This window comes from Muntiacus reevesi, chromosome 19, assembly GCF_963930625.1.
Source record: "Muntiacus reevesi chromosome 19, mMunRee1.1, whole genome shotgun sequence".
Classification (NCBI taxonomy): domain Eukaryota; kingdom Metazoa; phylum Chordata; class Mammalia; order Artiodactyla; family Cervidae; genus Muntiacus; species Muntiacus reevesi.
The window spans coordinates 22,208,752-22,222,912 of NC_089267.1; the positions used below are offsets into that span (position 1 = coordinate 22,208,752).

Genomic DNA, 14,161 nt, shown 5'->3' on the forward strand with positions numbered 1-14,161 from the left:
TCCTTGGGGTCACAAAGAGTGAAATACAACTAAGCATGCACACACACAAAAGTAATTTTATCTTTTCAAAAAACCAACTCAGTTTTGTTGATCTTTTCTAATATCTTTCTGCCCTCTATTTCATTTATTTCTGCTCTAATCTTTATTATTTCCTTCCTTCTGCTATCTTTGGGCTAAGTTTGTTCTTTACCTCATTCCATGAGATGTAAAGCTAGATTGTTTGAGGTCTTTTTTTTCTTAATGGAGGCATTTAGCACTGTAAACGTCCCTCTTAGTATTGCTTTCGCAGCATCAGGTACGTTTTGATATACTGTGTTTCCATTTTCTTTCCTCTCAAGATTCTTTAAAATTTCTTTTTAATTTTTTCTTTGACCCATTGGTTAGCTATATGTTATAAAATCTCCATGCATTTGTGAATTTTCAAAGTTTTGTTATGTTACTGATTTCTAGTTTCATACCACTGAAGGTCAGGAATTAATACTTGATATGACTTCAATCTTCTTCATCAAAATTTTTTTCTTGTCCCAACATTCTCCACCCTGGAGAATTTTCTAAGTGCAATTGAGGAGAAAGTATATTTGGCTCCATTGAAAGAAATTTTCTGTATATGTCTGTAGGTTCACTTGGGGTAAGCTGTTATTCAAGTTTTCTATTTCCTAACTGACTTTCCGTCTGGATGACCTATCTATTGTTGTTTAAAGTGGCATACTGAAGCCCCCTACTATTATCGTATGGCTGTCTATTTCCTCCTTCAGTTCTGTTAATATGTGCTTCACATGTTTAGGTATTTTGATGTTTATATCCTCTGAATGAATTATTGTTGTTCAGTTGCTCTGTTGTATTCGACTCTTTGAGACCCTGTGGACTGCAGCATGCCGGGATTCTCTGTCCTTCATCACATCCTAGAGCTTGTTCAAACATATGTCCATCGAGTCGGTGATGCCATCCAACCATCTCGTCCTCTGTCATCCCCTTTTCCTCCTGCCTTCAATCTTTCCCAGCATCAGGGTCTTTTCTAATGAGTCAGGTCTCCGCATCAGGTGGCCAAAGTACTGGAGCTTCAGCTTCAGCATCAGTCCTTTCAATGAATATTTAGGAATGATTTCCTTTACAGTTGACCAATTTGATCTCCCTGCAATCCAAGGGACTCTCAAGAGTCTTCTCCAACACCACAGTTCAAAAGCATCAATTCTTTAGCACTCAGCCTTCTTTATGGCCCAACTTTCACATCCATACATGACTATGGAAAAAAACCATAGCCTTGACTATATGGAGCATTGTAGGCAAAGGTCTCTGCTTTTTAATATGCTGTCTAGGTTTGTCATAGCTTTTCTTCCAAGGAGCAAGTGTCTTAATGAATTGATTTTATCATTATATGCTGATAGCCTTACCAGGATTCCCTTGTATAGGAGAAACTGCTTTTCTTTTGTCGTTTTCAAATTTTTCTCTTTGTCTTTGACTTATGACAATTGGATTATATACTGTGTCTTAGCTAATATTCTTTGGATTGATCTTGCTTGGAGACTTTGGAATTTCATGAATTTAAATGTCCATATCTCTCTCATGATTTAGTTAGTTTTCAGCCACTATTTCGGGCTTCCCTGGTAGCTCAGTTGGTAAAGAATCTGCCTGCAATGCAGAAGACCTTGATTCAATTCCTGAGTTGGGAAGATACCCTGGAGATGGAAATGGCAACCCACTCTTGCCTGGAGAATCCCATGGACAGAGGAGCCTGGCAGGCTACTCTCCATGGGGTTGCAACAGTCCGACACGACTTAGCGACTAAACCACCACCACCACAAGCCACTATTTCTTTAAATAAGCTTTCCTTCTGAAATGGCAACCCACTCCAGTACTCTTGCCTGGAAAATACCATGGACAGAGGAGCCTGGCAGGCTACAGTCCGTGGGGTCACAAAGAGTCAGACATGACTGAGTGACTTCACTTTCTTTGTTTCTTCCTTTCTGAGATTTCTACAACGCATATCTTCATTCATTTTATGATGTCCCATAGGTCCTGTATGCATCCTTTTTTCCCTTTTTATTCTTTTAATTGGCTATTTTCTAATGACCTATCTTTGAGTTTGTGGATTTTTACTCTGTCTGATTCAGTCTTCCGTTGAAGCTCTCTACAGAGTTTTTCTTTTCAGTTCAGTCACTGTATTCTATTTCATTCAGAATTTGTTTTGTTCTCTTTTATAGTTTCTATTTTCTTATTTTGTTCGTGTATAGTTTTCCTGATTTTGTTTTCTTGCCTGCGTATGTTCCCTTGAATCTCACTGAGCTTCTTTAGGATGATTATTTTGAATTCATTGGCAGACAATCTAGATTTCTTTAGGGTAAGTTACTGAGCTTTCTTAGTTTCCTTTGGCAGTGTCATGGAGGGTTTTTTTTTTTTTTTGCCTGATTCTTTGTATTTCATATAGCCTTGTGATGGTGCCTGTGCATTTGAAGGAAAAACACCTCTTCCTGTTTTTAAACACTAGTTTTGGCAGGTGAAGACCTTCTCCTGTCAGGTCCTTGGGGTGATGATATTGCCTCTGGGATTGCAGTTGAATGGGGTTGGGGCAAGTTCACGTGGCTACTCTTGGGTCTGCTGCAGTGCTCATGTTGGTGGGGCTGTTACCAGGGTCTTAGGTGGGTGCGGATCCTGCCTCCTGGTCCCTGAGTGGAGGGGACTGCCTTCACAACCTTGGTTAGTAGGGCTGGAACTGGAACAAGGGTCCACTTAAGGGTCTTCAGTCGAGTTCATGGGTGGTGGGCTTGTTACCAAGTGCATGTTTGGCTGTAGTTTCTACGAGGTCTCTGGGCTGGGAAGGACTAACCCTGGACTATAGCCAAGTGGGGCTGAATCAAGTCTGATATTTGCTTGAAGGTCCAAAGTTGGGACCAAGGTCTGTAGGCCTGCCCTTATGAGTATGGATAAGTCTGTCTCCCACAAAGTCCCCAGGTGGGCAGGACAGCTTCCTGACTGCAGCTGGAAGGGGCTGAGCCTAGTCACAAAGCTTCTTTAGGATCTGAGGTTAGACTACAGTCACTGGGCCTGTCTCTAAGTGCACAGACAGGTATGTCTTCTGGCTGGGCAGGCGAGACTGCTCCTAGACCAAGACTGAGAGAGGCTGGAGCTGGGTCACAGGCAGTTTCAGGGTCCACAGCTGAGACAGTTTCAAGGTCAGCAGGCCTGTTACCTAATGCATGGGTGACTGTAATAAGTCCATGGGGGCGTGGCGGTGTTTCCAGGTTTGTTGCCCCTGATGACCCTCCTACGTGGACCTGCCTTCTCAAATCAAGCCTTCTTGATCTTGGGCTTTGCAACCTCTTTCCTGGATCCCAAAGCACCCACAAAGGCACTTTTGTCTGTGGATGGCCGCCAAATGGTTACTTCTGTGGGGAGGTATGATGGGACACCTCCTATTTGACCATCTTGCTTATGTCATTCCCTCTGTGTTATTTCTATAGTTGTATGAGCCATTTTCAAATTAAAAAAAATTTTTTTACTTTGATAGTTGATGGTTGATGTGGTAGAGTAAGGTATTTAATACCAACTCTGTGAAACTTTAGGAATGAAGCAATAATCAACTTTAACTTTATACTGGTATTAACTATCCTTTTAAATCAAATATGTATAGAAGTGTAATTTTTCCCAAGATCCATGAATAAAGTGGAAATCAAGTACTTACATGTGATTGCTCTTAACAAGTTTAGTATAGATCTTTTCTGGCACAAATAAGAATCTAACCCAGATTTCCAATTGCATGAAATCAAATACAATATGAATAAAACCAATTCAGATCTAAAGAAATCAACTAGGAAGGTCGCACTTAAACAAACCAAATTCAAAATGCTGCCTTTCAGTAATCTCATAATTTCTGAAGGAAACACACAATCTTCTAAGGCCTGAACTCTTAGAGAGCAATTACTAAAAATAATCAGGATTTGAGAACAGCTAAGAAAAAATACTCTCATTGTTTCAACTTTAATAATAAAACTATGTGATTCCTTGAATATTTTAACTGTATTTTGGGTACTTTGGGTCAGTGGTAAAGAATTCGCCTTGCAATGAAGGAGACACAGAAGACATGGGTTGCATCCCTGGGTCGAGAAGATCCCCTGGAGGAGGTAATGGCAACCCACTCCAGTATTCTTGTCTGGAGAATCCCGTGGACAGAGGAGCCTGGAGGGCTACAGTCCGTGGGGTTGGGAAGAGTCGGACATGACTGAGCAATAGACCACACACACATAACACATACGGGTACCTTTTGTCTCTCTTTCAATACATATTTCAATCAATCGATGCCATTTTTAGCATTTTCTCCCCCAGTTTCTAGCACCATTTTGGATAGTCAGAAGGAAAGAGTAACAAATATAACCTGAATGAAAACAGCTAAATAGAAAAATGGCAGCGCTGTCTGATTCCACTCACCTCCCCACGCAGTGGCGCCTCCTGAAGGTGGTGCTGGTGCTGGTGCCGCTGCCGCTGCCCCTGCAGGGGAGAAGTCTGGCTGGAGGTCCAGGAGATCGCTAGACGGTTTCGAAGTGCTGAAAGGCAAATATCACTTTACAATCAGATTTTTGAAATTTTAAAATGTAGAGATGTTTTTCAAATAAAGACTTAGGCAGAAAACATCACAGATTTTGGATATTTTAAATCCAGCAAGAGAATAATATTTGTGAAAGTACAGCAGTAAAACATATGTTCCTCTATACCAAGAGCTGGCCGACTACCTCTGTCAAGGGCCAGATGCTAAGCATCTAAGGTTTGTGGGCTAGACAGCCTCTGTCACTACTTGACTCTGCCAGTGCAGCATGAAAAAAGACACAGTGTGTAAACAAACAAACATGCCTTTGTTGCAATAAAAATTTATTTACAAAGACAGGAGGCTAGATCTGATCTATGGGCCATCGTCTGCCAACTCCTGCTCCACAGATAACAAAGTTAAATCACACTTCAAGCAATGGCTTACTCAGCGAATCATAGAGCAGAAAGAAAAAGGGAAAATCTAAATGCCTCAAAGTAAGGGGGAATTTTAAACATGTTATATCCACTGGGTAGCATCTGAAATGCTGATTATGAGGACTCTTGTCAGCAAAAGGAAACATGCTCCAAATATTAAAGAGAATTATTGGTAATTTTTTCCTTTTCTCTATTTCCTAAAATTTTTTGTATTTTTTTTTTGTATCATGGTAAATAATTCTTATCTTGAAAAGAAGAATTTATTTATAAACCAAAGAACACTAACATGAATAATCACTATTGTACCTTTTTTCTACGTTAAATTGCAACATGTCAAGTTGGCCTGTAAAAGGCCTCATCCATAAACAATTCCATATTTTTTCACTCTTACTCAGATGGGGCTGTGCTTTCCAAAGCTCTTTCATCTATAGAAGTTCCGAGAAAGAGCCTAGAGCTTTGCTATTCAAAGTATGATCTCCAAACTAACAGCATCTTGGGACCTTGTTAGAAATGTAAAGTCCCAGGCTTACCCCACATCTACTATATCAGAGTCTTTATTTTAATGTGACCCCAGATGTTCACTGTCCATTCAGCTTTAAGGAGCACTGGCTTAAAGGCTGCAAGATCAGGTACTAAGCCATCAGGGTCCAGGTTCCCCAATCCTCTTTAAAAATAGCAGTTCAATCCCTATCTGTTTTACATATTAGATTTGCAAGTAATATTCTTTGAAACTTGCCTAGTTTTGATATCTGTTTCATAAGTACAACTGATTTAAAAGCCAGAATAGAGAAACATTTATTAATAAGACCTGAATCAATGCTTTTATAAGAAGCAATTTATCTTGGTATAGAGGCAGAAAGGACTTGGCCTTTCCAAGTGAGTGGCTTTCCACTCCAAGCCAAGTGATTATAAAACTAGAGTTAAGTGAGTGGAGACAAACAGGCATAGTTTACATGGATACGTTATGTGGATTTATTTTTCAGTTCAAAATGCAAGTCTCCAAGTACAGGGCATTCATAATCAGAGTCACAGATACTACAAGATGGGACAGAATCTTGTCAAGGCAAAAGAACAAAACAAAGAGTTGACCTAAAATTAATACCTGAGGAAGCCTCTCTTAGTTGGGGCTTCCTTTTAGGCACCTCAGAGATTTCATACAACACACAGCCATCCCCATCTTTCTCACTACTATTCTGACTTTTAGGTGCTATAAAAGCAATTAGGAGCATCCTGACAGTTTCTTTCTACAAGTGGAGTTTGAGTTCGTCGTATGTACCACCTACTCAACCTACAATTGCATTTCACTTCACTTCATTTCATTTTATAGCACTTCAAGACATCCTTTAAATTTCACAAAAGAAGAAATGAATTTCAGAAAACACTGTCCGTATCATCCTTTTCAGAAGAACCTGAAATGTGTGCATCTTTCTTCCACTTTCTTTCCCAAATATCTGAGCAACAAGGCAATTCCCAGAGCTTAGGTCTTTCTTACACTTTGAGAGGTACAAACTTAAATTAACTGTATAAGGTGTAAAAAGAACTTACTCCGTGTACCTGAAAATAACGCAGAATAGCATACATTCACTAGACCAACATTTCATTTTGTGAAGTCATTTGGGTTCAGTACATAAAAATAAAATGAAAACCCCATCAAAATATTAATAAACAGTTTGCTGCATTCTCATGAACTAACCTGACTGGCACAGCTGCCGATGCAGTTGCAAACAAATCAACTGGAGGCGATGTGTCAATAGTTTTAGCTGGTGTAGAATTAGGCGACGTAACAGTTGTGGCTGGAGAAGACTGAAAGGGAAGAGGCACAGCATGCTCTGGTCAAATCTGAATCTACAGGACACAGGGTGACAGGCCCCCCACTCTGCAGACCTACGCCATTTGGTAGCTCCTCATGGGAGGAAAAAACTCAAGAAAATTTCAAATTGAGAATTATAATAAATAATCAATAGTGGACAAAGCATGTTTCAAATATTACAAGTTATATGTAATTTATATAGAATTATGACAAAGTATTTGTCCTAACATTGCAATGACTTTTATGCATATATTTATAATCAAAGTCAAATAATAAATTAGGAGCTTGGGATTAACAAATACACACTACTATATGTAAAACAGACAAAAAGGTCCTACTGAATATGTATAGAGCATGGTGAACTACATTTAACACCTGGTAATAACCTATAATGGAAAAAAAACTGAAAAGAATTAATACACATATATAAAACTGAATCACTCTGCTGAACATCAGAAACTACTACCACATTGTAAATCAACTATACTTCAATTAAAAAAAATGAAGGCCAAACATATTTCCTAAACAAAAAATTAGTGGGAAAGATCTTGCTAGCTGCAAAAATGGAAAAAAAAAATCAATTGCAATGATTGCTTTAAAACCAAGGCCATTCTTTTCTGTGTCTTAAACAGACTGCATGCAAAATCTTCTCAGATGCCTGTAACATCTAGAAACCTAACTTAAAAAATAGTTTACAGACAGCAGAGAACAATCCCCAAACAAGATTCAAGTCACTGACAGCTTGAGGATAGACCTTCACTGATGTGAAAAGATGAAAATTTAAAAAGTGAAATAAAACCCAACATTTATTGTCCTAAGCTGGTTTAAGAAGAGGACCTGATAGTCAGCTAATATATTAAAAAAATAAGATGCTTGTATAGTAACTCTCCTAATTCTATTTTTTTTAACTTGGTATATTTAATTTGCCTGTATTCACAAGAGAAAGATGAATGGATCATCTCAAAACAGTCCACTGATACTCAGTTCTGTAAGTGGAAATGAGACATAACAGCAAGCAAAATGCACAAAGACCAAGACCAAGCAAGGGCCATCAGCCACTGCTGTAACAGGACGTCTAATTTCAAGCAGACCAAATGTAGAGGAAATTTGAAAAAGAATAAATTAAGAAAAAGGACTGAGGAGATAAGCAATGTATAGGAGTTTTCAGACTTAAATAGTATCTATTTAATAGGTCCATATAGTCAAAGCTATAGTCTTCCCAGGAATCATGTACAGATGTTAAGAGTTGGACCATAAAGAAGGCTGTGTGCCAAAGAAATGATGCTTTCCAACTGTGGTGCTGGAGAAGACTCTTGAGAGTCCCTTGAACAGCAAGGATATCAAACCAGTCATTCCTAAAAGAAATCAATCCTGAATATTCTTTGGAAGGACTGATGCTGAAACTGAAGCTTCAATACTCTGGCCACCTGAAATGAAGAACCGACCCATTGGAAAAGACCCAGATGGGGGGAAAGATTGAGGACAGGAGGAGAAGGGGAGAACAGATGATGAAATGATTGGATGGCATCACCAACTCAACGGACATAAGTTTGAGCAAACTCTGGGAGATAGTGAAGGACAGGGAAGCCTGGCATGCTGCAGTCCAGGTGTCTCGAAAAGAGTGGGACATCACCTAGCAACTGAATAACAAACAGCTATTTGCCTAAGAATATGCTTCCCAGGTGGTAAAGAACTGTCCTGCAAATGCAGGAGGCCACAGGAGATGGGTTTGATCCCTGGATTAGGAAGATCTCCAGGAGGAGGAAATTGCAACCTGATCCAGTATTCTTACTTGGGCTTCCCAGGTGGCTCAGTAGTAAAGGATCCACCTGCCAATGCAGGAGACATGAGACGCAGGTTCAATCCCTGGGTCAGGAAGATCCCCTGGAGGAGGAAGTGGCAACCCACTCTACTATTCTTGCCAGGATAATCTGCGGACAGAGGAGGCTGGCACTGTCCATAGGGTTGCAAAGAGTCAGAAACAACTGAGTATGGGCAGAAGCACTAAGAATATAGCTAATAACGAATTCAAAATCCAAAGATGTACAAGTGCCAAGCACTCAGCACTTCCAAAAAAGATAAAAGATAAACCTAAGAGCAGTATGAACACTGCTGCTCAGAAAGGGTCAAGCTTTGTTCTTCACCAAAAATTCAAAGTTTCCAAACAGAATGTGAAAGAGTAACAAGGGATTAGAAACTGACAAAAACGAATTTGCATGCTGTCCGCTGTGGACACTGACAACTCTGAAATAAATTTGTGGCTTTTGTTTCAACTGACACATGTAAATAAGCTTAGAAAGTGATGTTTAGGAAATACCAAGGAGGATGTACTGACAGCAATGAATCTACAAACAGAAATGCAGAAATGGTCTCCAAAGGCTTATTAAAAACTGCCTTGTAATAATAAGCTCTGAAGAGATGAGGAAGGGAGGAAAACAGAACCAAAATAATCCTGTTATTACAAAAAGAAAAAAAGTCAAAATTTGATTTGGCCAAAACGCCAAAACAGACCATCTTAAAAGGATTCCAGAATCTTATCACACTCTACTGGCAGGCCTATGACAGAACTCTTCCACAGACATGATTTTAGAGTCAGCTGCGTAGCAGAATCACCAGGGAGCTTCAGTTGTGTGTTTGTTTGACTGGTGGCTCTCCCTGAGGGACTCTTAGGCAGGTGGCCACGTATTGACAGAGTACAGGGTGTCTGGGGTACCCTGGGCAGTCATAATGCCATCTTTCTTGCCTGTAATAATATTAGTTACATGACAGAAATTCGGCAAAGAGGAAAGAGCACATTTATCATATTTTTGCCTGAAAAATACAATGGCAAATCTAAACTACCGACCTATAGAACTAAATCACTCTTGTCACTGACAACCCTAATCCTGTCTTTACAAGAGGCTAAAGGAGAAAGGGAGTGGAGGGAGCTCAGACAGTTATTACGACAGACTGTCTAAAAGGCATGTTTGGAAGGATACCCAACGACAATTGGTTTCGTTACCATTCCAGGTGGCACTAGTGGTCAAGAACCCATGTATCAGTGCAGAGAGACGTTAAGAGACTCAGGTTCAATTCCTGGGTTGGGAAAATCCCCTGAAGGAGGGCATGGTAACCCACTCCAATATTCTCGCCTGGAGAATCCCATGGACAGAGAAGCCTGGTAGGCTATAGTCCATACTATAGTAAAGAGTCGGACACAACTGAAGCGACGTAACACGCATGCACCATCAAGGCAGGCACGATATCACGTGCCTTATTTATCTCACCAGGCTATGATTCAGAGTTCTTGAAAGTCCTTTGAAACTAGTGAGATGTTACACTGATATATTTGTTCTCAGTTGTAATATAAATGTATGAAAATTTCTCCTACTTAAAAAAATTTTTAGTCCAGATAGAGGGCTAAGTAGACATTGCCATATGATATTGGATTGAGAAACTAATGTAAGAGGAAATACAAAAAAAAATTACCTTACCTTTTCTCAAAAAATTCAAAATAAAATTACCATGAAAGTGAAGGTGTTAGTCAGTCGGCCCGACTTTTTGCAACCCCATGGACTGTAACCCACCACCGTCTATGGGATTCTCCAGGCAAGAATACTGGAGTGGGTTGCCACGCCCTCCTCCAAAATTATCATATGATTCAGCAATTTCACTTCTGGGTGCAGACTCTAAAGAACTGCAAACAGGGACTCGAACAGATATTTGTATACCATGTTCACGAAAGCATTATTTACAATAATCAAAAGGTGGAAGTGACCTAAGTGATCATCTATGGAGGGATGGATGAACAATACGTGGTCTATACACAGAATGGAATGGTATTCAGACTTCAAAAGAAAGGAAATTTCTGATATATGCTAAGATCTTAAGGGAAAACTCAAACGAACTTTTTGGCCAACCCAATAACAACATGGATGAACGTGAAAGATACTCTGCTAAGTAAAATATGCCAGTCACAAAAGAATAGATACTGAGAGGTTCAATTTATTTGAGGCACCTAGAGTTGTCAAAATCATAGCGAAGAGAAGTAGAACGGTGCCTTGCCAGGAGCTGGGGGTGTAGGGGATGAGGGTGGGGAATGATGAGTAAGTGTTTAAAGGGTACAGAGTTTCAGCTTGGGAAGAAAATATTCTCCAAAATGGATAATAGCGATGGCTGCCCAACAATGTGAATGTACTTACTGTCACTGAACTCTACAATTGAAAGTTGTTAAAAAAAGTCAAAACACAAGACAAACTTACCTTACTTAATGGAGAGGGAGCACCAGATCTAAAAGGAAACCAAAAAGAATAAAAACTAAATAAACCTGAATACATTAGTAGAAGCATTTAAGTCTGATGCTTGGTCAAGCATTAACTTGTTTATATACAGACTTTTTTTTAGTGATGCATAAACTATTTTCTAAAAACAAGTTTTATCTGATATCTGCTTCTAATATTTTCCATCCACTTAATTCCTAGTGCTAAAAATTCTTAAATTCAAAATCTTTTTTTTGTATCTCTAGCAACTCAGTTAACTACTGGAGTTGATCTGTATTGCTTACATCCATCAAAAATAAACTGCTCAAGTTGCAATTTTAAAAAGTTTGCCCAAGAAGACCTGGGAAAAATAATGCTTTATAGATTTTTTTTTTCAAAACTATCTAGTTTGGTATTTTTAAAAGTTAGAAAACACATGAAGGTTAAAGTGCACTGGGATTCATTTAATCAAATTGTTATATATAAAAGGAACACTAGAATAAAAAGAAATCCCCACACACCCCATGCCTGATATGTGTCTCAGTTTTCATGTCCTAGAGTTTGTCTTTTTTTTCATGGCTGTAATGAAAACTATCTATGAGAAATGTTCTCGTTATCCTGTGAAAACTTGAGAGCTTGAAAAGAATGGTAACCTCAACGCTTGTTTCTATGGGAATGAGGGAAAATCAGGATGAAATACATTTCTTTTTTCAGTTAGATTACTGGTGGCACTGATTATTGTATATAATTTCCAGCAAAATGCTTCAGAAACAACTGCCTAAACAGCTTAGATTTTACTACCCTGAGTTGTCAGAAAATAAATTAGTAAGGAAACATGATGAAGGAAAAAAAAGAGATCTAAATAAGAAGACTATCATCAGGGTCTTAGAGGATAGTTTTGTATTTATTTACAGAGATAATAGCACATGTGGCAGGAGTAAAATAAAATTAGCAGAGATTTAGTAACTGGAGTTTGGTACAGTACCATGAATTCTTTGTTTTACTGAATATAGCAAGAGAAATTTAACAATCTTAGATGCATTTTAATACCTCTTATGTTCAACTTCACCTGCAAACACACGCCTGCCATTTCCTGTTTAGTTTTTACTGAAAATGAACATGAAAACAAGGGCTCACAGAGATCTCTGTGATATAATGTAGATAGAAGCCTAAGGGTAATGCTTGATTAGGCTATGTTTAGTTTGGCTGGTATCTTCAGTGTAAACATACCCCATGAAGAAAAGGATATATGTTTATGTATGCTGCTTATTAAGGGTCTACTGAAATAAATGGAATCACAGTATTCTCTGTATCTCAGAAACTTGGGAACCTACAAATCTAGTACTAAGGTAGAAAATTCCGTAATGAGTTTTTGGTTAATAATTTCTCCACTCCTACCATTTCTTCTCTTTAAATATGTGGAAAAGGAAAGGAGTTAGGTCTAAATAAAAACTCAAGAAAGTAATAGTCTTAACTCTGCAAAGCCAAAACAGAAACATAGAAGCCATCTGACATTGTCACTTTCTAAGAATGAGTTAATTGAAATTAATTTGTTTCTCTCTCAAGAACTTTTCACGAATCAATTCTTAGTAGTACTGACACAATGAGAAATATCAATGCAGAAAAGAGAACTGAGGATGAACAAGAACTTTTTGAACTATGGGTCCAAACTAATATATAAAAGTTTCTGACATATTCTGTGCTCTATAGCAAAATAAGGATATCGTAAAAATGATATAATTTCTCCACATACTATTAAAGAACATCATGCTCAAACCTAAGTACAAAATATCATCACTGGCACAAGAATCAGCTTGCCAAGTTCTTGCATGAATTCTATTACTAAATGACACTTGTAGTTACCCTGTGGAATAAGCAAAAATCTCCTACTGTCTGTCTCCTCCAATCATCCTTTTATTGCACTTTATCTTATTTGCCTGTCTTTCCCACTAGATGCCAAGTTTTTTGAAGGAAGCAAATCTATCTCATTGCTTTATATCAGATAAATATATTGCAGAATAAATTAGCCAAACATCTTAACAGTTATTTTGTTACGTAACTAAACTGTCAGGATGTACGATCTCTGTTTCCATGGACCAGATCCAGGTTTTGTCAAAATTTCCTCAAAAAGGTAGAAGCAGAGGTGTTCCCATTGGGGCCACTACTTTAAGAAGCATCATTCATCACTGATTAAAGTCTGAGGGCTCTGAGGTTCAAAAACGTAAATAACTTGCCCAAGCCTCATCATTCTTTAATGGTGGATTTCAGGCTCCGGCCCAAGTCTGTCTGTGAACGTTTCACATTCCAGCCTGTCCTGACGAAAAACACAGGGGAGCCCAGCACATTTGTTCCTCTCTTACATAATACACGAACTGCTTCTTTTTACCTCTTCGTTAGCTGATTTCCTACCCTACCACTGGCTGTTAACCCTTTATAAAAGAAAATGCTATAATCTTTAGATATAAAATATGACATTATTTAAAGCCTGGTACTTATTTTAATACTTATTTCAATTACTTCAGCTAGAGAAATTTAGTACACAGTGAATCATGTTGGGGAAAAATAAGGCATGAATGTAATTTAAGACAAGAAAGAATGACCTATAGTAATGTACCCTAAATCTTGTAGAACATTACAAACAAACCATGGGTTTTTATGATGAACACAGAAAATGCCAAGGTTTGCTACCAATGCATTAATGGTAAGTTATCAAAAGAAGACATTTTATCTCTTATTCATAACACTAATCCCTACACAGTTTTGGTCACAAATGCTAGCCAGAAAAATAGACAAAATGCATATGAGAAAAACCTGTCTCTTCCAAACAATTTTAATTACACTAAACTTGAGGTTTCTTGCACCCTCAACAGCTAGTAAATCCACATATAAAACAAAATCAAGTTTTCTCTTTTGTTCTGTGGAATTACCGAAACAGATAATGTACAAATGCATATCACACAGTATTGCAGAAAATTCCAAAAATGAGTTATCAGTGGATATAAGGCACTAAATATAAAAGGCCTACATATTTTTTGGCAGACATTTGAAAATGCTTCTTCTTAAGTATCTACTTAGAATATTTTATACTGCTCCTAGAAGACAAAGAAAACCTCTTTAATTAATTTTCTCTGTAACACTGTCTTTTGGCAGTTCAGCCATG

At 38.3% G+C, this 14,161-nt stretch overlaps 1 protein-coding gene across 1 annotated transcript in view; it reads right to left on the reverse strand.

The window, feature by feature from the left end:
- The window catches only part of SNAP91 (synaptosome associated protein 91), a 150,193-nt gene that overhangs the window by 52,994 nt on the left and 83,038 nt on the right, over positions 1-14,161 (reverse strand). Inside the window, exons 12-14 of the mRNA XM_065911257.1 lie at positions 11,005-11,032; positions 6,647-6,756; positions 4,423-4,538 (exon numbers count right to left, since the gene is read on the reverse strand). Of these exons, the coding sequence (XP_065767329.1) occupies positions 4,423-4,538; positions 6,647-6,756; positions 11,005-11,032 (254 nt within the window). The remainder of the gene's footprint in view (positions 1-4,422; positions 4,539-6,646; positions 6,757-11,004; positions 11,033-14,161) is intronic.